Genomic DNA, 23,098 nt, shown 5'->3' with positions numbered 1-23,098 from the left:
TGTAGTTCCAGCTACTTGGAAGGGTGAGGCGGAAGGATCACCGGAGCCGAGCAGGTCGAGGCTGCGGTGGCTGGAAGAGGCCACTGCACTCCAGTCTGGGCGACTGAGTGAGACTCCAACTCAAAAAAAAAAAAAAAAAGTAAGAGAAACTTTGCAAGTGAATAAAACTATTTTTCCTTGTATCATACAATGAGGAAATTGAGATATTGAGAGGTTGGTTTAGGTTTCAAAACTAAAGTAGAATAAAGGCTGAATTTATAATTATAGACTGAGATTTTAGCCACATAGCAGGTCCCTGTAAGTAGAAGAACCAGTATATTATGAGAAACTCTTGTACTGGTTGGAGGAAGGAGTCCTATAACCTGTAAGCAGCCTTGAAATTCTCTTGCATCATGCATTACCATCAGCATGAAAACTTTTCTGATGACTTTTGCGTCTGTCTCTCCCATCACTATTTTGAGGACCAACCTACCAGTAACCCCAGGAAAACAGAACTCCAAAAACATGAGTTGCAGCCTTCTTATCAAACTATTCTTGATTGTGAGCCATCTCTGGCTGTATTTATATGTATCCTAAATATCTTGATAATTGACTTAGTTTTCTTTCTGATTTATTTGTGTTTGGTACCAGTAGCTTGTGTGAGAACACAGTTTTACTTTTTTTTTTTTTTTTTTGAGTCAGAGTCTTACTCTTGCCTAGTCTGGAGTGCAGTGGCACACTCGTGGCTTCCACAGCCTTACTTGCTGGTCTCAATTGATCCTTCTGCCTCAGCTTTCCAAGAAGTTGGAATCACAGGTGTGCGCCACCACACCCAGCTAATTTTCTTGATTTCTTATAGAGGTGAGGTCTTGCCAAGTTGCTTAGGCTGGTCTTGAATCCGTGGGCTCAGACAGTCCTCTCACCTCTGCTTCCCAAAGTACTGGGATTACAGGTGTGAGTCACCATGCCTGGTCAATTGTTGACTAAAGTTTCCCTGCTATCTAATATTAGAATTTATTCTTTCTGTTTCAACCATCCCTTCCGTTCCCTTCCCAGCTTCTGGTAATCACCATTCTACTCTCTATCTCCATGAGATATCCATGTTTTTATCTCCTATGTATGAATGAGAACATGCAATATTTGTATCTTTGTGCCTGGCTTCTTTCTCTTAATATAACAATCTATAATTTTAACCATGTTGCTGCACATGAGAAGATTTCATTCTTTTTTATGGCTGAATAATATTCTGTTGTATACATATATAGCACATTTCCTTTATGTATTTGTCTGTTGGTGGATACATAAGTTGATTCCATATCTTGACTATTGTAAATAGTGTTGCAGTAAACAGAGTGCATATATCTCTTCAGTATACTGATTTCCTTTCTTTTGGCTATATATTCAGCAGTGGGATTGTTGGATCCTTTGTAGTTGAATATTGAGGAACTTCCATACTGTTTTCCATAATGAAAACAGTACTACTTTACACTCCCACCAACAATGTGTACTACTTTACACTCCCACCAACAATGTATGAGGGTTTCCCTTTTTTCACATCCTCATCAGTATCTGTTGTTTCTTTTCTTTTTGATAAAAGTGATTCTAGCTGGGCATGGTGGCTCACGACTCTAATCCCAGCACTTTGGGAGGCGGAAGCGAGAGGATTGCCTGAGTCCATGGGTTCGAGACCAGCCTGGCCAACTTGGCGAGACCTTGTCTTGTTGGCACATGCCTGTGGTTCTAGCTACTTGGAAGATTGAGGGGGAAGGGTTGCCTGAGTCCAGCAGGTCAAGGCTGCAGTGGCCTGGAGCTTGCCACTGCATTCCAGCCTGGGCAATAGAGTAAGACTCTTGACTCCAAAAAAAAAAAAAAAAAGCTATTCTAACTGGGGTGAGATGATCTCTCATTGTGGTTTTGATTTGCATTTCTCGGATGATTATTGAGTTTGAGCATTTTTTCATAAACCTATTGTTCATTTCTTTATCTTATTTATTTATCCAGTCTCACTCCTGGTTGGAGTGCAGTGGCACACACATGGTTGCTGGGGCCTTGACCTGCTGGGCTCTGGCGATCCTTCTGCCTCAGCCTTCCAAGAATCTGGAATCACAGGTGTGTGCCACCACACCTGGCTAATTTTTTTGATTTATTGTAGAAATGAAGTCTTGCCAAGTTGCCCAGGCTGATCTTGAACCCCTGAGCTCAGGCAGGCAGTCCTCTCGCCTCGGCCTCCCAAAGTGCTGGGATTTAAGGCATGAGCCACCACACCCAACTTGTTTATCTTCTTTTGAGAAATGTATATTCGGGTCTTCTACACGTTTTTTAATTGAATTATTTGTTGGATTTTTTTTGGCTATTGATTTATTTGGGTTTTGTGTATGTCCTGCTTATTGGTTATTAATCCCTTGTTGAATGGATAGTTTGCAAATATTTTTTTCCAGTTATATCTTGATAATTGACTTAGTTTGCTTTCTGGTTTCTTTGTGTTTGGCACAGGCAGCTTGTATGAAGGCCCACTTTTTTTTCCATGGATGAGAGGAAGGGGGAGGGATGGTTTCAGGATGATTCAAGCACATGACATTTATTGAGGATTTTATTTCTATTATTATTATGTTGTAATATATAATGAAATAATTATACAGTTTACCTTTAAAAAAGGTACAGATGGAAGTGGTAAATAAAATAATGGGCGGGTCATGCACAGACTGAAATAAGTGTGTTGGATTCTGACTTAAGGCCTGCCACTAGATGTAGCTGTAAAATTGAAGTATATCAGTTCACTTGATGCAGGTTGTCTCTGGGCTTTGTTGATGTTTCATTTGCTGTGAAAAAACTTTTTAGCTTGATTTAATTCCATTTGTCTATTTTTGCTTTGGTTGCCTGTGCTTTTGAGATCTTACCCCAAAAATCTTTTCCCAGACCATTGTCCTATAGCATTTCCCCAACTAGTTTCGTAGTTTCACTTCTTACATTTAAGTCTTTAATCCATTTTGAGTTGATTTTTGAAAATGGTGAGGGGTATGGGTCTAGTTTAATTCTTCTGCGTGTAGATATCCAGTTTTCCTAGCACTATTTATTAAGAGACTATCAAAACCCAGTATATATTCTTGGTGCCTTTGTTGAAAATGAATTGGCTGTAAGTGTGTGGATTTATTTCTGGGCTATCTGTTCTGTTGGTCTATGTGTCTGTTTTTATACCACTACCATGCTGTTTTGGTTACTACAGCTTTGTAGTATGATTTGAAACCCATACGGTATTTTTTAAATTCTTGATTTCCTCACAAACAGTAGGTTTAATTCAGGAGTCACCTTGTCTGTGAAGCCTTTCCTAATCCTCTTCCTCTCTTATCTCCCAAAATTGGCCACTTTCTTCTTTGTGCCACTGTATGTATTGTCCTGTTTGTTTGTGTTCTGTCTCGCTATTTGCCCTATTTGTTTATAGTCTTGTTGTGCTACACTATTAACTTCTCGAGGATATGATATATATATTATACTTCTATGATTTCTAATGCCTGGCATATAAAAGGCACTCAAATGAATAAGTAAGTGAATGAACAGTATACTAAAGAATATTGTAAAGCGTTTAAAGCAGGAATTAAAAACTCAAATGTGCTGGGCGTAAGTGGCTCATGACTATAATCCCAGCGCTTCGGGAGGCAGAGGCAAGAGGATTGCCTGAGCTCACGTGTTTGAGACCAGCCTGGGCAACATGGTAAGACCTCATCTCCACAATAAATTTAACAAAAAAAAATTAGCTGGGCGTGGTGGCGCAAGCCTGTGGTTCCAGCTACTTGGAAGGCTGAGGTAGAAGGATCACCTGAGCGCAGCAAGTCAAGGCTGTGGTGGCCGTGAGCATGTCACTGCACTCCAGCCTGGGCAACAGAGTGAGAGTCCTACTCAAAAAACAAAACAAAACACAAAAAAACCCTCAGATGCCTTCAGAGTCCCGACATAAATGAATTAAGTAGACCTGGAATGGACTTTGGTAACCTGGAAAATACATGCCTTATCTAAAAGGAGCAACTACTACTCAACTTCTCTTCTTTAAAGAGAAGCCAGGCAATTTAGGTTTCTATGTGAATTCTCCAAAATGTTAAATGGTATCAACTAAGTATTTAAAATATATGTCTTGCCGGGCACAGTGGCTCACACCTGTAATCCCAGCACTTTGGGAGACAGAGACAAGAGAATTACATGAGCACATGGGTTCGAGACCAGCCTGGGCAACTTGGCAAGACCTCGTCTTTACAATAAATCAAAAAATTAGCTGGCATGGTGGCATGCACCTATAGTTCCAGCTACTTGGAAGACTGAGGAGGAAGGATTGCCTGAGCCCAGCAGGTGAGGCTGAGGTGGCCATGAGTGTGCCACTGCACTCCAGCCTGGGCGACAGAGTAAGACACCGATATATTCTCATTCATTCTCTCTCTCTCTCTCTCTCTCTCTCTCTCTCTCTCTCTCTACATCTGTCTCTCTCTCTCTCTCTCTCTCTCTCTCTCTCTCTCTCTCTCTCTCTCTCTCTCTATATATATATATATATATATGAGAAATAAAACATATACAGAAGAGTAGATATGGTTATAGAGTTCAATCCATTTTCACTAACTGAACTTTGTGAAACTTTATGCTAGAGGATAGCCTGAACCCAGGGCTTTGAGACCAGCCTTGGCAGCTTGATGAGACCTCTTTTCTACAATAAATCAAACAAATTTTATGTGGGCCAAACAAAACTGAATTGACCTGCAGGCCACCACCTCTTGTAACTAAAACCATATAGGGAACTGTATGAATCACCTTATAGGTGAAAATATCTTGAAGAGCATATCAGCCAAATGCAATTTGTGGACCTTCTTTGGGTTATGATTCAAAGAATTCAAATGTAACAGAACATTTATGAAATAATTTGGGAAATTTGAATATTGGCTGGCTATTTGGTAATATTAAAGAATTATTATTAATTAATAGATGTGATACGGTTGGTTTGTTTTTAGTTTTGTTTTTATTTTTTATTTTTTTGAGTAGTAGTCTTACTCTGTCACCTAGACTGGAATGCAGTGGCACGCTTATGGCTACCACAGCCTCGACCTGCTGGACTCAGACGATCCTTTCACCTCAGCCTTCCAAGTAGCTGGAACCACAGGTGCATGCCACCACGCCTGGCTAATTTTTTTATTTATTGTAGAGACGAGGTCTTGTCAAGTTGCCCAGACTGGTCTCGAACCCCTGGTCTCAGGCAATCTTCTTGTCTCCACCTTCCAAAGTTCTGGGATTACAGATGTGAGCCACCATGCCCGGCTTGGTTTGTTTTTAGAGCAGTTTTAGATTCATGACAAAATTGAGCAGAAATTACAGGGAGTTCTCATATACCCCCTGCCACCCACATACATATAACCTCCCCAACTATTAACATCTGCACCAGAGTGGTACATTTAGTGTGTCAGTTGATGAACTTATTGACACACCATTACTACCCAAAGTCCGTGGTTTACATAGGGTTTTATTTTTGGTGTTGTACATTCTGTGGGTTTTGACATGTATAATGACATGTATCTACCATTATAATAATATCATACATAATTATTTTTAAAAGCATCATTAGCAACAAATACTGAACAATTTATGGATGAAATGATGTGATGTTGGAATTTACTTCAAAATAATTTGGGAGGAGTCTGAAAAGTTGAAGTAGAAATGAAACAAGATTGGCCATGTGTTGATAATCATTAAAACAAGCTAATTACTTTGGGAGGCTGAGGTGAGTGGATTGCCTGATCCCACGGGTTTGAGACCCACCTGGGCAACTTGGCGACACCTCATAAAATCAAAAAAATTAGCCGAGTGTGGTAGCGCACGCCTGTAGTTCCAGCTACTTGAAAGGCTGAGGCGGAAGGATTGCAGGAGACCAGCAGGTCGAGGCTGCAGTGACTGGGAGCATGCTACTGCACTCTAGTCTGGGTGACAGAATGAGACTCCAACTAAAAAACAAAACAAAAACAAAAACATAAAAACAAGCTAATTAGTATAGGAGAGTTCATTATATTAGTGTGTTTTTGTATATGTTTGGAATGTTCTGCCTCTAAAAGTAGAGCCAGCCAGGCGCGGTAGCTCATGCCTGTAATACCAGTAATTTGGTAGGCTCAGGATAGCCTGAGCCCAGGGGTTTGAGACCAGCCTTGGCAAATTGGCGAGACCTCTTTTCTACAATAAATCAAAAAATTAACTGGGTATGATGTTGCCCACCTTTAGTTCCCACTTCTTGGAAGGCTGAGGCTGAAAGATCACCTAAGACCAGCTGGTTGAGGCTGTGGTAGCTGTGTTTGTACTACTGCACTCCAGCATGGGCGACAGAGTGAGACTCCAACTCAGAAAAAAATATAATAATAATAAAGATAAATAAAAGTAGAGCAAGAGTCCAAGTTAAAGATGAAGCGCCAGGCGCAATAGCTCACGCCTATAATCCCAGCACTTTGGGAGGTAGAGGTGAGAGGATTGCCTGAATCCAGGGGTTCGAGACCAGCCTGGACAATATGGCAAGACTTTATGTCTACAGTAAATTAAAAAATTAGCCAGGTGTGGTGGCACATGCCTGTAATTCCAGCTACTTGGAAGACTGAGGTGGGAAGATCACCTGATGCCAGCAGGTGAGACTACAGTGGCCATGAGCATGCCACTGCACTCCAGCCTAAGTGACAGAGTGAGTCTTCAACTAAAAAATAAATAAATGTGAAGCATGATTATTCTAGGTCTAGGATAATGGAACACACTGCTGACAACAGAATATAAAATTCTGAAACTGAAGTCTGCAAAGGTAATGGCACTTTCTCCTTTTATTTTTAGGGCCGGAGAGTCAGTATACTAAGACTGCTCAAGAGATTGTGAACGTCTGTTACCAAACATTGACTGAGGTAGGTGGTGAAGTGGATGTCCCCTTGTGATCTAGCTTTCTGAAATCCTTCTGTTCCCTTGAGTGAGAAGCCTCCCCTGACTATCCTATTTTAAAATGTAACATCACGTCCCCCTACCGTCACTCTGCATCCTTCTGTGATTTGTTTTATCATTTGTGTCCTGCCACTAGAATAAAAGCTCCATGAAGGCACAATTACTTTTGTTTGTTTACTTTTGAATCCTCAGTACTTAAAACACATGTTGAATTAAATTTGTTGATTTTCTTTCTCAGTATGATGAGCATTTGACTCAACTTGAGAAAGATATTTGTACAGCTAAAGAAGCAGCTTTGGAGGAAGCAGAATTAGAAAGCCTGGACCCAATGACCCCAGGGCCCTATACACCTCAGGTGAGTCTGAGGGCTAGGCACCTCCTCTTATAGTTGTCTTATTGGTTTGGGAATTTGGGAGCATGTTAATAGATCTGTTTACTGAGATACCATTCTTCTCTGTCCTTCCTCTTCATATGCCTTTCGTGTGCTTTCTTGTCTTCTCAAAGGCTAAGGTGAGTGAGGGCCATGGGTCTTGGTGGCCTTGTTGAATCCAGAAGAGACAGCTGTGGGATGAATGAGTGGGGTGGGACCTTAATTTTTTAGGCAGTGTTTAGGAATACCAGATTCCTGATTACTATAGCCAGAGGCATACTCTGGCTGTTTGGAGTTTTCTTGTCCATAAATTTTGATGCTCTGGGACATCCCTAGAGTGTAAAATTCTTACTTACAGACATGGGCCACATTGTTCCTATGCCTTATAGATACCTGGTTACTTATTCCTTCAGAGGTATTTCAGTGTAGCTTTTGATGTCACCTATTTCCTTGGATTGACTCCTCCTAGTAAATGAAGACAAGTAATATTTATAATATTCTGAATGTACATATCAACAGACCAGGAGAGCAGGATGAATAAGACATTTTTTGTCTTTCTAGTCTGACTGAACCTTTGAATATACTAAGAGTATATTTTCTCTATACTATACTCTTAGAGGGTTGGCATATTTGAAGAATAAGACTTAACAGAATATAACTGGTTCTTGGTTTCTGTATTGGAGATACTGGCAGACTGGAAAGTACATGAGGTTTGACATAAAACAGACCTGGGTTTGAGTCTTAGCTCTGCTGCTGTCTAGCTTTATGATCTTGGGAAATTAACCTTTCTCACTCAGTTTTCTTTTCTCTAAAATCTACTTTTCAAGATTGTTGTAAACAGTAAATGAATTAATTTGGCATATAGTAACATTCAGTAAAAGTTTGTTTCCTTCTCCATATGAAAGTTGTCTATAAAGTTCTTTGGGATCCTTTGAAATTTAACCAAGTATTTTAATGCAGAACTTTCCCAATTCCCACAGGAAAAATTTTTTTCATTCTACCCAGGTTTCATTCTGAACTGATAATGCCAACCTATTGTGATCTCTGTTGGAATATTACTGTCTCTATATTTCATTCACGCACTTTCCCTATCTATCTTTTACTCTCTCTTTCATCTCAAAACCTAGGTTACTGAGGGGCCAGGTATAAAGAACCCTCAGATACTTCAAGGTCCAGAACAAGGAAAGGCTCTTGGAATGTGTGGGCAGATTGGGTCAAGGGGGCTTGGGTGAGTGATTTTGCCCAGAAAGGCCCTATTTTCTATAGGCCCACAGCTTCCACAAGGTACTTTCTGGTAAGTTACAGCCTGGGCAGTAGCCATCATTCCCCAAGAGAGTCTAGCCACTGAGTGATACATGGTTTGCTCATAAGCCTAGTCCTTTGGTGAGTCAAAAGTCGTTTTCCTTTCTTTCCTACCTCTTTCACACACCTTCAAATGACTGAGGGAAAACCTGTTAGCTATTCTCCCTCTTGGGCACCAGCTATTATTTGGTACATTTAGAGGATTTCCTATGAGGAGTAGCGTTGATAGCACTGCTTCATTGTTTATTTACTTTTTCATCATTCCCTTTATTCATCAATACACAGTTTAGCTGGGCATGGTGGCTCACACCTGTAATCCCGGCACTTTCAGAGGCAGAGGTGAGAGGATTGCCTGAGCCCAAAGATTCAAGACCAACCTGGGCAACTTGGCAAGACCTCATCTCTACAATAAATAAAAAAAATTAGCTGGGCGTGGTGGCACATGTCTATAGTTCCAGCTACTTGAATGGCTGAGGCTGAAGGATCGCCTGAACCCAGCAGGTCGAGGCTGCAGTGGTTGTGAACATGCCATTGCATTCCAGCCTGGATGACAGAGTGACACTACAACTAAAAAAAAAAAAAAGGACACAGTTTAAAGATAGTAAGCCCAAATCATTTCTTAACCTGAGGGAAATGCCCATGAATGACTCCTTACTCATAGCTACTTTCAAACTTAGAAATGTTATGAAGGAGTGTTTGAAGAAGTTGAAGTTTAACTTGTATAGAAGCATGATAGTGCCTTACTTTCAACTTCTAAATGGTGGAAGTCAGTAACATGTTTGCACTCAACTATGTCCACCTAGTTTGCATTACATCATCCACTCAGCTTAACATTCTATCTAAGCTGGGCCTGGTGATGTGTGCCTGTAATCCTAGCTAGTCAGCAGGCTGGGGCAGGAGGATCCCTTGAGCCCAGGAGGTCATAGCTGCAGTGAGCTATGATCCTACCACTGCACTCAAGCTTGGGTGAAAGAGCAAGACCCCCTTTCTTAAAAAAAAAAAAAACTTGATCTAAAACCATTTACTTCGCAGTTTCCCACACTATGCGTTAAGATTTTGCCAAAATTTTATTCCCTTAATGTTCCCTTCTTCTGTTTTACACTGGTTTCTCTGCTCTGTAATGCTTTGAATTCTGTTTTGCCTCTAATTCTCCAAAACCCTCTTCTCAGTCAGTCTTGCTTGCTTGTTTGCTTTTTTAAAAAAGCACAATGTGGACTGGGTATGGTGGCTCACGCCTGTAATCCCAGCACTTTGGGAAACAAGAGGATTGCCTGAGGGCAAACCAGCCTGGGCAACTTGGTGAGACCTTGTCTCTACAATAAATCAAAAAAATTAGCCCGGCACAGTGGTACATGTCTGTTGTTCCAGCTACTTGGCAGGCTGAGGCAGAAGGATCACCTGAGCCTAGCAGCTCAAGGCTGCAGTGGCCATTGATAAGCATACCACTGCACTCCAGCCTGGGTGCCAGAGTGAGACTCTGACTCAAAAAACAAAAATGTTAATTGGGAAAAATTAGAAAATACAAACGAAATAAGTTACCTATAATCAATTTCACCACTCAGAAAGAACATCAATCACTGTGAATATTTTGATGTATTTCTTTGATATCTGTGGTATATGTGTTTGTATTTATGTACACACTTTTAAAATGAAATTGGTCACAGGATCCTCACAACAACCCTGTGAAGTAGACATCATCATCCATGTTTTATAGTTGAGGAAACCAAACCTTAGAAATGTTCAGTAAGCCGGGCTCGGTGGCTCAGCCTGTAATCCCCCGCCTTTAGGAGGCTGAGGTGAGTGAATTGCCTGAGCCCGCGGGTTCAAGACCCACCTGGGCAACTTGGCGAGACCTCATCTCTACAATAAATCAAAAATGAGCCGGGCGTGGTAGCACACGCCTGTAGTTCCAGCTACTTGGAAGGCTGAGGCGGAAGGATCGCTGGAGCCCAGTAGGTTGAGGCTGCGGTGGCCGGGAGTGGCCACTGCACTCCAGTCTGGGTGACAGAGTGAGACTCCAACTCAAAAAAAAAAGAAATGTTCAGTAATTTGTTAAAATTACTCAGCTAGCAGGTGTTGGAGTGAGGACTCAAACCCAGGGCAGTTTACTTCAAAACCCATGGTTTTTCACCATGTCATTTTGCTTCATAGTATCCTTTGATGAGTTTATAAACTATCAAAGCATTCCATGCTCTTTTTGGAATTGAAATTCCTTTATCCCATTTCCTTTTTTAGAATTCCGTTGAAATTCTTTATCCCATTTCATAGCTTATAAACTATCAAAGCATTATGAAAAAAAACCTGCTCTTTTTGGAATTAAAGTTCCTATATCCCATTTCTTCTAAATCAGACAATCAAAATAGCACTGATATGAAACCCTGGACCCACAAACAATAAGACATGGCTTAGATAAAATGAGATTATTGACCTGAAAGGTTATTAGGGAATAAAATTGTCCTATAGCTTTGATGCATTTCTGCTTCAGGCTCTGATCACATATATCAGGTACCTGTCTGCTAGAATAGGAAACATTTGTAAGATTCCCAAAAACTTGCCCATAAAGCTGTGCCAAGCTATATTTTCTCTTTAACTGAATTGCTCTGCATGTCCTTTTTCTGCAGTGAATGCTCTAAAGGGCAGTTATCTGTATTTCTTTTCCCTTTCCTAGATAGAAGCTAAGTTGTATGTTTTGTGCCACAGCCTCCTGATTTGTATGATACCAACACATCCCTCAGTATGTCTCGAGATGCCTCTGTATTTCAAGATGAGAGCAATATGTCTGTCCTGGATATTCCCACTGCCACTCCAGAAAAGCAGGTAACACAGGTAGGATGTTCTTTTTCTCTTTGTGAGATTGGTAGTGTGCCTCAAGATGAGGGTGGGGAAGTGGTGGTGGCAATATGTGGCAAATGTCAAGGATGGCTGGGCCCCTTGGCCCTGGGAATAAAGGCTTAGACATAGGATTTCAAGGTGGGATGGTGGCAGGTCACATGACTGGCTTTGTCTTCTTTCTGTCCCCATGGACAGAGTTAGGCGCAGCAGGACTTTAGGGAAGGCACAAGTGTAAAAAAAGTATATGAGGCATCAGAGTATCCTGACAGGTGACTAGAAAAACCAACTGCATTCAGAGACAGTTCAAAGTGATTGACCTGCTACTTTACTATATGTATGTTATAATCTCAATTAAAATTATTTATAAAATTAAATTTTAAAAATTGGCCTTTTCTAGCGGTATCAGGATACTCTTGTCTAAAGCCAGAAATCCTGTTGCTATTCTCAGTCAGGGTTCTACTAGAAAGTGTAAAGCCCAGGAGGATTTTTTTATCCCCGAGTGTCTAGCACAAGCTATAAGGAAAGCTTGGGTGAGAAAGGGAGAGTCTTTTTGTGATGATACAGTAAGAGTAGACTAAGGACCTTCCTGTTCTTTGGGTTTTTTACCCTGGCCATGCTTTCCAAAGAATGGGGGGAAATGCACATGCCTTGAGCTCTGTAAACAGCCTCCACTAGCAGTGGAGTTGGCTGGGATATCAGGGATGAGCATCTGTTCTGGGTGAGAGCCCTTGGTTAACTCCTCCTATAGGCACGTCCCTCAATGATGTGCTATTTGTGTTCCTTACTCAGATGCACCAGGGCCGAGGTAGGCTGGGCGAGGAAGACTCTGATGTAGATATTGAAGGGTATGATGATGAGGAGGATGGTAAACCTAAGACTCCAGCCCCAGTGAGTATGCTTACAGAAAGCTTATGGTTACATTATACCCTTACATGATAGGAGCCCCATCAGTACAGGGCAGGCCAAATCCCAAGATGATGTCAGAGGGTCTCCATAGTGAGCACCAATCTGATTTTAATCCTTGGAACCAACTATACAAGTCTATCCACCAAAAATACTTAACTTCTTGTGAGGCAGCAAGTGGGGGGTGGCGGGATGATTTGTGGTGGCTTCTGGTCTCTTAGTGGGTCAGTTGATGGGATTTTAACCCCCAGTTGGTCTCATTCAGGAAGGTGAAGATGGAGATGGTGATCTTGCAGATGAAGAGGAAGGAGCTGTGCAACAACCTCAAGCCAGTGTCCTTTATGAGGATTTGCTTATGTCTGAAGGAGAAGATGATGAGGAAGATGCTGGGAGTGATGAAGAAGGAGATAATCCATTCTCTGGTAAGTCTTGACTATTGATTCTGTTCCTTTATAGCTTACCATAGCACCTTCAGGACTGGATAGGAAGCTCTTGGCCACATATGTTTTTATCAGAAACTGCCTCCTTTATTGAAGGCCCGTTAATAGACCCGAGAGTACTAAGCACTCACTCATAGGATGATTATATTTACTAGCCTTAGAGGAAGTAAAGAAACACAATGCAGGAGGTGCAGAAGACTACAGTAGAAAACGCAATGCCCAAGCCAGGCGCAGTGGCTCATGCCTGTAATCCCAGCACTTTGGGAGGTGGAGGTGAGAGGAGTGCTGGAGCCCAGGGGTTCAAGACTGTCCTGGGCAACTTGGCAAGACTTTGTCTCTACAATAAATAAAAAAATTAGCTGGGCATGGTAGCGCACGCCTGTGGTTCCAGCTACTTGGAAGGCTGAGGCAAAAGGATCACCTGATCCCATCAGGTTGAGGCTGTGATGGCTGTGAGCATGCCACTGCACTCTAGCCTAGGTGACAGAGTGAGACTCCAACTAAAAAAAAAAAAGGCCGGGCTCGGTGGCCCAGCCTGTAATCCCAGCACTTTGGGAGGCCAAGGCGAATGATTGCCTGAGCCCGCAGGTTTGAGACCAGCCTGGGCAACTTGGTGAGACCTCATCTCTACAATAAATCAAAAATTAGCTGGGAGTGGTAGCATGCGCCTGTGGTTATGGCTATCTGGAAGACTGAGGCAGAAGGATCGCTAGAGCCTAGCAGGTCGAAGCTGGGGTGACTGTGAGCATGCCACAGCACTCTAGCCTAGGTGACAGAGTGAGATTCCAACTCATTAAAAAAAGGCAAGGCAATGCCTAAGTAACAGCTTTGATTTGGATACTTACTGGCACCTACTAGGGCCAGGCACTGTGCTAGGCCTTGGGGATACACAGAGGAGCAAGACATATCCTGCCCTTGAAGAGCTTACAGTCTGATGGAAGAGACTGACACAAATTATTGCAAATAAATTGTGATAAGTGCTATAGCATAAGTGAGACAAAGTGCCAAGGCACCATTGAGGAGGGAGTGTCTTACTTTTCTTGGAGCTATCTGGGAAAGTTTCACAGATGAGAGAACATTTGAACTGGGCTTAAAGGATGAATAGGAGTTTATCAAGTAGATATTGTGGCAGTGGATGGGGAGATCTAACTGTTAGGATAAAGTGAGACAGATGATGAGGATAAAAATGAGAAATGTTATGTGTGGCAAGAAGGAAGGAAAATTCAAAAATTTAGCCAGGCATGATAGCGTGTGTCTGTAGCTCTGGCTACTTGGAGGGCTGAGGCAGAAAGATTGCCCGAACCCAGCAGGTCGAGGCTGCGGTGGCCGTGAGCATGCCACTGCATTCCAGCCTGGGCAATAGTGAGACTCCAGCTCAAAAAAAAATAAGACAAAGAAGGAAAATTAAGAAAAAGGATCCTGTTTGGAGATGCTATGTGGATTAATGGCAATGGCAGGGGAAAGTATAGGAGGAAGGAGATGATAGCAAAAAAAGAGAAGATTAGACTGAGATGGAGAAAGGAAATTGTTATTTGGATTCAGTTTATAAACTGTAGATTTTGATACTGTTAATCCTAGGCAGTTATAAAAGGAGGCCATTGAGGTGAGTATAGGCAAGATGCCTGTGTATGTGTGAGAGTGACTAGTTTTGGAATACTAAACTAAAGATGTTAATTCTGTGAAGTTTATCTCCTCTTGATCAACGAGAATCTGTCTCTTTTTAGCTATCCAGCTGAGTGAAAGCGGAAGTGACTCTGATGTGGGATCTGGTGGAATAAGACCCAAACAACCCCGCATGCTTCAGGAGAACACAAGGATGGGCATGGAAAATGAAGAAAGTATGATGTCCTATGAGGGAGACGGTGGGGAGGCTTCTCGTGGTTTGGAGGATAGCAACATCAGGTAATCAGCAGCAACATACTACAGGGCTATGGCATCATTGCCCAGCTATGATGTAAAAGGGCCCAGCATTAGATTACTTTCATCCATCAAACATTTCCTGAGCACCTACTAGGGCCAGGCACTGTGCTAGGCCTTGGGGATACACAGAGGAGCAAGACATATCCTGCCCTTGAAGAGCTTACAGTCTGATGGAAGAGACTGACACAAATTATTGCAAATAAATTGTGATAAGTGCTATAGCATAAGTGAGACAAAGTGCCAAGGCACCATTGAGGAGGGAGTGTCTTACTTTTCTTGGAGCTATCTGGGAAAGTTTCACAGATGAGAGAACATTTGAACTGGGCTTAAAGGATGAATAGGAGTTTATCAAGTAGATATTGTGGCAGTGGATGGGGAGATCTAACTGTTAGGATAAAGTGAGACAGATGATGAGGATATCAACAGGGATCTGTCAGGAGCAGGGAAAAATGAAGGGACATGTTCAAGAGCTATTTACAATGAAGATCAATTGGATTTAAGAGGTAAGGAGGTCAGATAAATAATGAATGGAATGTCATTGAGATATGAAAGAGGAAGAACAGGTATTAGATTGGGTAGGAAAGGGGAGGGAAATGGATTTGTGTTTCTCTTTGGACATGTTGGATTTAATGTACATACGATACATGTAGCCAGCTAGCACTTTTTTATTTCAGCAAATATTTATCATACCTACAAAAACAACTAAGCTGTCGTCCCTTCATTCAAGGAGTTCAGTCTAGCAGGAAACCTAAAACAGTAAACAGGCAATCAGTGTAATATGAAAAGTGCTATGACAGACAACCACAGGGTTTTTCTGGACTTGGGTAGAGGTGGGGGAGGGGGGCTGGTTAGAGAAGGAAAATGAGCCAAATATGAATAGGAATTAGCTAGATGAAGAAGAGAGCAAAGGGCATTCCAGATATCAGGAGCAGCAGGTGTGAAGATACAGAGGCATGAAATACTTTTAGAGAACACATCACTTACTGTGACTGGAGCTTTTGATTGATCCATGTAAGATCATGTAAGATGATTCATGTAGTAGAAACGATTTAAAGAGATAGTCAAGAACCAAATCATGAAGGACCCGAAAGTTTTGAGCAGGTATCGAATGATAATAGTATGATCAGATTTATATTGTAAAAATATTGCTCTGTGCCCCAAAAGAAAAATGGGCAAAAGGCATGAACTAATAATTCACAAAATAAATGATAAATAAATGATATGAAAAGGTAACTTCCCTAATAATCAAAGAAATGCAGTAAAACAATGAAGTACAATTTTTTACCTATCGAATTGGTGAAGATTAAAATGAAAATGCTCAGTGTTGGAAAAGGCATGAGGAAGAAGACATTCTCAAATTACTGGTGGTAATATAAATTGATAAAATGGGGTTGGGTGGGAGAAGGGTATAGCAGTTTATCATTATAAATAAAAAATTTTTTAATATGCATCCCTTTAGTCCAAAAATGCCATATCTAGGAGATTTTTCTATGGGAATAATTAAACACTTTCATCAAAATGTTTGTATAAGGGTGTTTATCACAGCATTGTTTCTAATAGTGGAAAAATTGGAGACAACCTAAATGTCCTAGTGAGAGACTGTTAAATCATGTTACAGCCATATGGCGGACTATCATGCAGCTATTAAAATTACGAATTGTACCCCACATCTTTAAAATTAAAAAAAAGGAAAAAAAATAAAGTGAAAAATTTATGCTATAAACATGTGTTTATTGACACAGAAAGATGTTCGTTATAATCATTAGTAAAAAAAGCAGACTCCTGGAGAGTATGTAGAGTATCCAATTTTGTAAATAAAAAAAATGTTTAAGCATCTAAAGTGCATAGAAAAAAATTTGGAAGGTCATATACCAAACATTATCTCTGGATGGTGGAGTTATTGGTGATTTTTTTTTCTTTTTTTCTGGTGTATGTTCTAATTTTTTTTAACAAGTGATCATGCATTACTTATGTGATTTTTTTTTCAAGTAAAATAAGAATAAACAAACAAACAAAAAATAAAGAGCACTCTGGCAGAAGTGTGAAGAAGTAATTGGAGGAAACAAGACTGGAGGCATGAAGACATATTTCAGTAGTGCAGGTCAGAGATAACAAGGACTTAAGACACAACAGGCAGAGTAGGGATGGTAATGAAGGGTAGAGACAAGATTTAATTGAAGAGAAATTCTTCAGGACTTTTGACTAATTGGATACTGTAAGTGGTAGATGAAATCATGAAGCTGTCAGAGCATTTATGTTCATGTAAGCTGGCAGTATGCGTTGTTTAGGTATAGGGGAGGTTATTTCATTCCAGTTCTTGTGTATATGAAGTTGGCAAGTTGATGTTTTTGAACAGGATCATTTTTCTCTCAGGGACATATAGAACAGTCCAGAACCAGTCACTTTAGTGTCCAGGGGAGGTGAGATGGGCTGATCCCTTGATGGCACTGAGAGTGGGAATGGTCAGCTAGAAGATGGTGCCCGAGCTTGAGAGATGACATATTTCTCTTCTCAGTTATGGGAGCTATGAGGAGCCTGATCCCAAGTCGAACACCCAAGACACAAGCTTCAGCAGCATCGGTGGGTATGAGGTATCAGAGGAGGAAGAAGATGAGGAGGAAGAGCAGCGCTCTGGGCCGAGTGTACTAAGCCAGGTCCACCTGTCAGAGGACGAGGAGGACAGTGAGGATTTCCACTCCATTGCTGGAGACAGTGACTTGGACTCTGATGAATGAGGCTTCCTTTGGGCCTCCTTGGTCAGCCTTGCCTGTTCTCTAGCCTAGGTGTTGACCTTTCCCTAATTTGTTTATATTTGTACAGTGTCTGATCCTGAAATCACCAGATTAACTAACACCTTAGCCTTTAAAACAAAATAGTAAGTAAATGATAATAAATCACCTATCCTGATTTTTCTGGGGCAATGTCACCCTTTGATTTAAAACAAAGCAACCCCCATCCCCTTACCACTATCAAAAAGAGAGCAAATTCATTCTTCTCCTGTGCCCTCCTTTAACTTCATTTATTGCTCTTGGTATAATTTTTCCCTGGGGAAGGAGGAGAAATTATGAAAGGACTAATAACTTTATGTCCTCCTGATGTATTAGAAATTTTCCCAAGTGTGGTATCATCTCAGTTTTCTAATTTGCGACTGGAATAGATGAGAGCCCCCCTGCAGGGACAGAGAACTGGATCCTGGTAGACTGTGTGCCACACTCAAACCTATTAGACAAACCGTCTGTTATTTTATTATTTATTTGATTATATAATGCCTGTTCCTAAATGGATTTGAGGCATACGACTATGAACTTTGAAACAGCCTATATATCAGAAATGACATGTTGCCATGTAAATGTGTTCCACTCCTCCCCACCCCCCCAGGGGAAATGGTGGGAAAACGGTAAGTTCCTTAGGTCAAAGACTGTGTCTTCTGTTTCTTTTCATGCTTAGGATGTGGTTCTGTGCATACTAAGTACTCAGTAAATGTTTCTAGAATAAAAAAATCCGCAACAGATGTGTTACTGAGTATCTGCTTCATGATAAGCACTCTATCAGATCCTTGGGATGCAAAGGTAAATAAGACACTTTCCTTTTACCCAAAGAGCTCACCATCAAGTTGGAGGGGGGGTGGAATTCAAAATTCAAAATATGTTCATTAATCGTTATAGTACTGTGAGATAAGTGCAATTAAGAAGCTAGCTATAAAGTATAGGGGAAAATAGAGGAGTGATCATGTCTGAAAAAAGTCAGGAAAGTCTTCCTAGAAGTAATTTTTAAGCTGATTATTGAAAAATTAGTAGACGCTTGCCAGATGGAAAAGTTCAGGAGTGTAACATGAAGTGAAAAGGCCAAAGTCTAGAAATGGCAGAGTGTGTTCCTACTTTGTTTGTTTGTTTGTTTGTGCCTGCCTTGTTCCAGAAAGGATTTAAGGTGGTTTATGTTCCAGTCCTTTAATGCTGGAATGGTTAGAGATGATACTGAAAGACGGGCAGGAAGCATATCATCAAGAGATTTGCATTTGATGCTAATGAGTGTGAATTTTATATTATGGGAAATGAGCTCTGGAGGAGTGATAGAATCAGATTTGTGTTTTAGAAATTTTCCGTATATTGAATGAATGAAGAAAGTAATTGAAAAATTGCATGTAACAGGCATGTGTGATTCCATGCTTGTAAAAGACAAACCCATGTGTGTATTTTTATATGTGTTTAATATATACTTGTGTATGGAAAGGAAAAGGTCTGAAAGGATATACCTTAAACTGTTCACAATGGTAATCTCTGGGAGATGGGATTGGAGGGGAAGGGGTTTATGTGTTTGTATACTGGGTGAGATACTGTGCTTTTCTGTATTGTTTGAATTTTTTACAAGTATGTAATATTTTTGTAATAAATTTTTTAAAAAATTCCAGCAGTAGTGTGGAGAATGGTTTGGAGGGGAGCAAGTCTAGTTCAAGTAAGGGGAAATGGAGCCCAAACTAGAGCTGTGGCATTGGGATGAGGAGAAGGGGAATGGATTTGAGAGGTCTTTAGGGAATAGAATCAACAGGACTTGACACTTAGGGGTGGAGAAGGAGAGATAGAATATGGCTTCCAGAATTTTGGTTTGGGAGATCGGATGGGTACATGGTATTCATTCGTTCATGTTAACATTTATCAAGCCACCTGCTTTTTTGTTTTTGAGTTGAAGCCTCACTTTGTTGCCCAGCCTGGAGTGCAGTGGCATGCTCACGGCCACTGCAGCCTTGACCTGCTGGACTCGGGCAATCCTTCTGCCTCAGCCTTGCAAGTAACTGGAACTACAGGCACGTTAACGCCTGGCTTATTTTTTGTTTTATTGTAGAGATGAGGTCTCACCAAGTTGCCCAGGCTGGTCTCAAACCCCTGGTCTCAGGCAGTCCTCACCTTGGCCTCCCAAAGTGCTGGGATTACAGGCTTGAGCCACTGCATCCAGCAGGCCACCTGTTTTTATCATGTAGTCTGTCAGATGCTCATACAAAAGTAAGATATAGTCTCTGATTGCAGGGAACTTAGGGTCTAGATGAGAGAGAGATATATAAATAGATACGTTTTTAAGTGATCATTGCAATAAATAATTATTTACAAGATTCTGTGGTAAGAGGAACTCTCAAGTTTGCTTATGGAGTAAGTACAGGAAAGCTTCACAGAGGAGACCCTTAAGAAAAGCATGAAGAAGGCTGGAGACGTGGTGACTCAAGCCTGTAATCCTAGCACTTTGAGAGGCCGAGGTGAGAGGATTGCCTGAGCTCATGGGTTTAGGACTAGCCTGGACAACTTGGTGAGACCTCGTCTCTACAATAAATCAAAACAATTAGCCGGGCATGGTGGCTCACATCTGTAGTTCCAGCTACTTGGAAGACTGAGGCAGAAGGATCACCTGAGCCCAGCAGGTCCAGGCTGCAGTGGCTGTGAGCATGCCACTATACTCCAACCTCGGCAACAGACTCAAAAAAATTGGCTGTGCGCAGTGACTCAAGCAAGTAATCCCAGCACTTTGGGAGGCCAATGTGAGAGGATTGCCTGAGCTCAGGGGTTTGAGACCAGCCTGGGCAACTTGGTGAAACCTTGTCTCTACAATAAATCAAAAAATAAACCAGGTGTGATAGCACACGCCTGTAGTTCCAGCTACTTGGAAGGCTGAGGCGGAAGAATCGCCTGAGACCAGCATGTTGAGGCTGTGGTGGCCATGAGTGTGCCACTGTACTCCAGCCTGGGCAACAGAGTGAGACTCCGACTCAAAAAAAAAAAAAAGAAAATCATGAAGAGTTGGGAGGAATTTACCAGTTACAGAAGTTGGGGCTGGGAGGACATTCTAAACAGAAGGAATAGAATGCTTAGGAGCATAAAAAAACATGTTCGTAGAACTACAAGTAGTTACAAATGGTTGGAATGTAGGGAACATATGTAGTTTAGTGATAATAAGCTCAGAACCAAATGTTCATTTTCATGCCATCACTCTGCCAGCAGTATGAAAACAGAGTGGAAAGGAATGATGCCAGATAAGAGATGATGGAGACCTAAACTGTGACTGAGACATTGGCAGTAATGGAATGAGAGGTATATCTTGGTGACTGAATAATGAAAAGAGTGGAACCTAGGTTTCTGATTTAGGTGGCTGGGTAAATGGTGATACCATTCACTGAACAGGTTGAGGGTGAAAGGGGAAACAGCTAAGCTCGGTTTGGAGCATGTAAGTTTGAAATATGATAGGTATAGAGTTTAGGAGTTGTGCAACCTTGGTAGTAGGTGAGATCATCCACGAAGCATGTGTAGAGTCAGAAGAGCATGGAGGATGGAATTTTTCAACCAAGGAAGGAGTTTTAAGGAAAAACAGACAACACATTTACTATAAAGAAGTAAAATAAAATCAGGCCCAAGAGGGAGCATTTGGACTTGGAAACTAACAGGTCCCTAGTGACCTGAGCTAGCAAAAGCAGTTTTACCAGAGTAGTGAGACTGGAATCCTACCAGCAGCGGGTTGAGGAACAAATGGAAAGTGAGGAAGTGATGATTGAGATCATAGACTACTCTCAAGAAGCTAGGTTGTGAAGAATAAAAATGGGAGTCTTAAGGTAAAATATGTTTACATAGTCTTAGGGGAAGAAAGCAAGAGAATTGTTGGAAGGAAGTTTGAAGACAGGAGGGAATATTAGCTAATTTTACTGAATATTTAATGTACAAGTGAGGTTAAAGACCATTAATTTTAAATGGGGCCAGGTGAGGTGGCTCATCTCTGTAATCCTAGCACTTTGGAGGACAAGGTGAAATGACTGCTTGAGCCCAGGATTATGGGATCAGCCTGGACAATTTAGTGAGACCTCATCTCAATCAAAAAATTAGCTGGGCATGGTGGTTACATGCCTGTAGTTCCAGTGACTTGGGAGGCTGAGGCAGGAGGATTGTTTGAACCCAAGAGGCCGAGACTGCGGTGAGCCATGAGCCACTGCATTCCAGCCTGGGTGACAGCATAAGACCCTAACTCAGAAATAAAAAAAAGAAAATTTTGAGTGGTACCAATTTATTGTGTGATTTTTCTCCAGAGGTACTAGCAACACCATGTCTGTCAGGATACAGAAGCAGAGAGGGTAAAGTAGTCTAGGGTGAAGACCTGATTACAAGAGCTAGGTTGGTGGGTTTCATTTCATGTCAATACCCTTTCTTAAGACTGGGCACTGTGGCTCACACCTATAATCCCAGCACTTTGGTGGCGGAGGTGAGAGGATTGCCTTAGCTCAGGGGTTCAAGACCAACCAGCCTGAGCAACATGGTGAGAACTTGTCTCTATAGTAAGTAAAAAAAAGTAGCCGGGTGTGGTGGTGCATGTCTGTGGTTCCAGCTACTTGGAAGGCTTGAGGCGGAAGGATCACCTGAACCAGCAGGTCCAGGCTGCGGTGGCCGTGAGTGTGCCTCTGTACTCCAACCTGGGCGACAGAGTGAGACTCTGACTCAAACAAAAATAAAAACGAACAAAAAACCCCTTTCTTGACTACTCTGTACCAAGCACAGGTAGGTGCTGGGTGCTATGAATATAACTCACAGTTAGTGTTGAACAAATTCATCCAAGAGTGTGACAAATGAAATGATAAAATACATATGGTGGTTGGGTGCAGTAGCTCATGCCTATAATCCTAGCATTTTGGGAGGTGGGGGCAGAAGATTGCTTGAGCCCATGGGTTCAAGACCAGCCTGGGCAACTTGGCAAGACCTTCATCTCTACAATAAATCAAAAAATTAGCCAGGCATGGTGGCATGTGCCTATGGTTACAGCTACTTGGAAGGCTGAGGTGGAAGGATCACCTGAGCCCAGCAGGTCAAGGCTGCAGTGGCCATGAGCATGCCACTACCCTCCAGCCTGGGCAACAGAGTGAGACGCCAACTCAAACAAAAAAAAAATTAGCCGGGTATGGTGGCATGTGCCTTTAGTTCCAACTACTTGGAAGGCTGAGGTAGAAGGATCTCTTGAGCCCAGCAAGTCAAGGCTGCGGTGGCAGTGAGCATGCTACTGCTTTCCAGCCTGGGCAACAGAGTGAGATGCCTACTCAAAAAAAAAAAAAGTTTTGTCATTGTCCTAAGAGTAGTGGGAAACATTTCATGGGAATGGGGTAGAGCCTGAGAAGGTAACCTCAGGTTTGTATTTCCAAATTAGTGTGAAAATAGTCAAGATTTTTTTCTATTGGTAGTTTAAGCTTCATTTGCAGTTCTAGGTTCTTAGGGATTTGAAAGGACAGAGCCCAAAATGGAGTTTCTCTGATCACCTCGAGCTCGTGCACGACAATAATCCTTTCCCAGAACCCTGGGTGAATCACAAGACATTAAGATTAACATCTCCCATGAGTGGATTGCCTGAGCCCGCGGGTTCGAGACCCACCTGGGCAACTTGGCGAGACCTCATCTCTACA

At 41.7% G+C, this 23,098-nt stretch overlaps 1 protein-coding gene across 5 annotated transcripts in view; it reads left to right on the top strand.

The window, feature by feature from the left end:
* TAF1 (TATA-box binding protein associated factor 1) overlaps positions 1–19,085 on the top strand; it is a 95,512-nt gene extending 76,427 nt beyond the window's left edge. Inside the window, exons 33-39 of one of the 5 annotated variants that reach the window (XM_021718998.1) lie at positions 6,814–6,881; positions 7,154–7,270; positions 11,288–11,404; positions 12,209–12,307; positions 12,588–12,744; positions 14,487–14,664; positions 17,198–19,085. In XM_021718998.1, the coding sequence (XP_021574673.1) occupies positions 6,814–6,881; positions 7,154–7,270; positions 11,288–11,404; positions 12,209–12,307; positions 12,588–12,744; positions 14,487–14,664; positions 17,198–17,417 (956 nt within the window). In that variant the 3' untranslated portion in view covers positions 17,418–19,085. Of the gene's footprint in view, positions 1–6,813; positions 6,882–7,153; positions 7,271–7,419; positions 7,426–11,287; positions 11,414–12,208; positions 12,308–12,587; positions 12,745–14,486; positions 15,131–17,197 lie in introns of those variants that run through there. The other 4 variants (XM_021718999.1, XR_002482708.1, XM_008070915.2 and 1 more) reach the window with 4 other exon arrangements.
* The last annotated feature ends 4,013 nt before the right edge of the window (positions 19,086–23,098 follow it).

The sequence above is a fragment of the Carlito syrichta genome, unplaced genomic scaffold (assembly GCF_000164805.1).
Source record: "Carlito syrichta isolate Samal-C Ts95f unplaced genomic scaffold, Tarsius_syrichta-2.0.1 Scaffold314054, whole genome shotgun sequence".
Lineage (NCBI taxonomy): Eukaryota > Metazoa > Chordata > Mammalia > Primates > Tarsiidae > Carlito > Carlito syrichta.
This window is presented reverse-complemented; position numbering and strand designations above follow the sequence as displayed.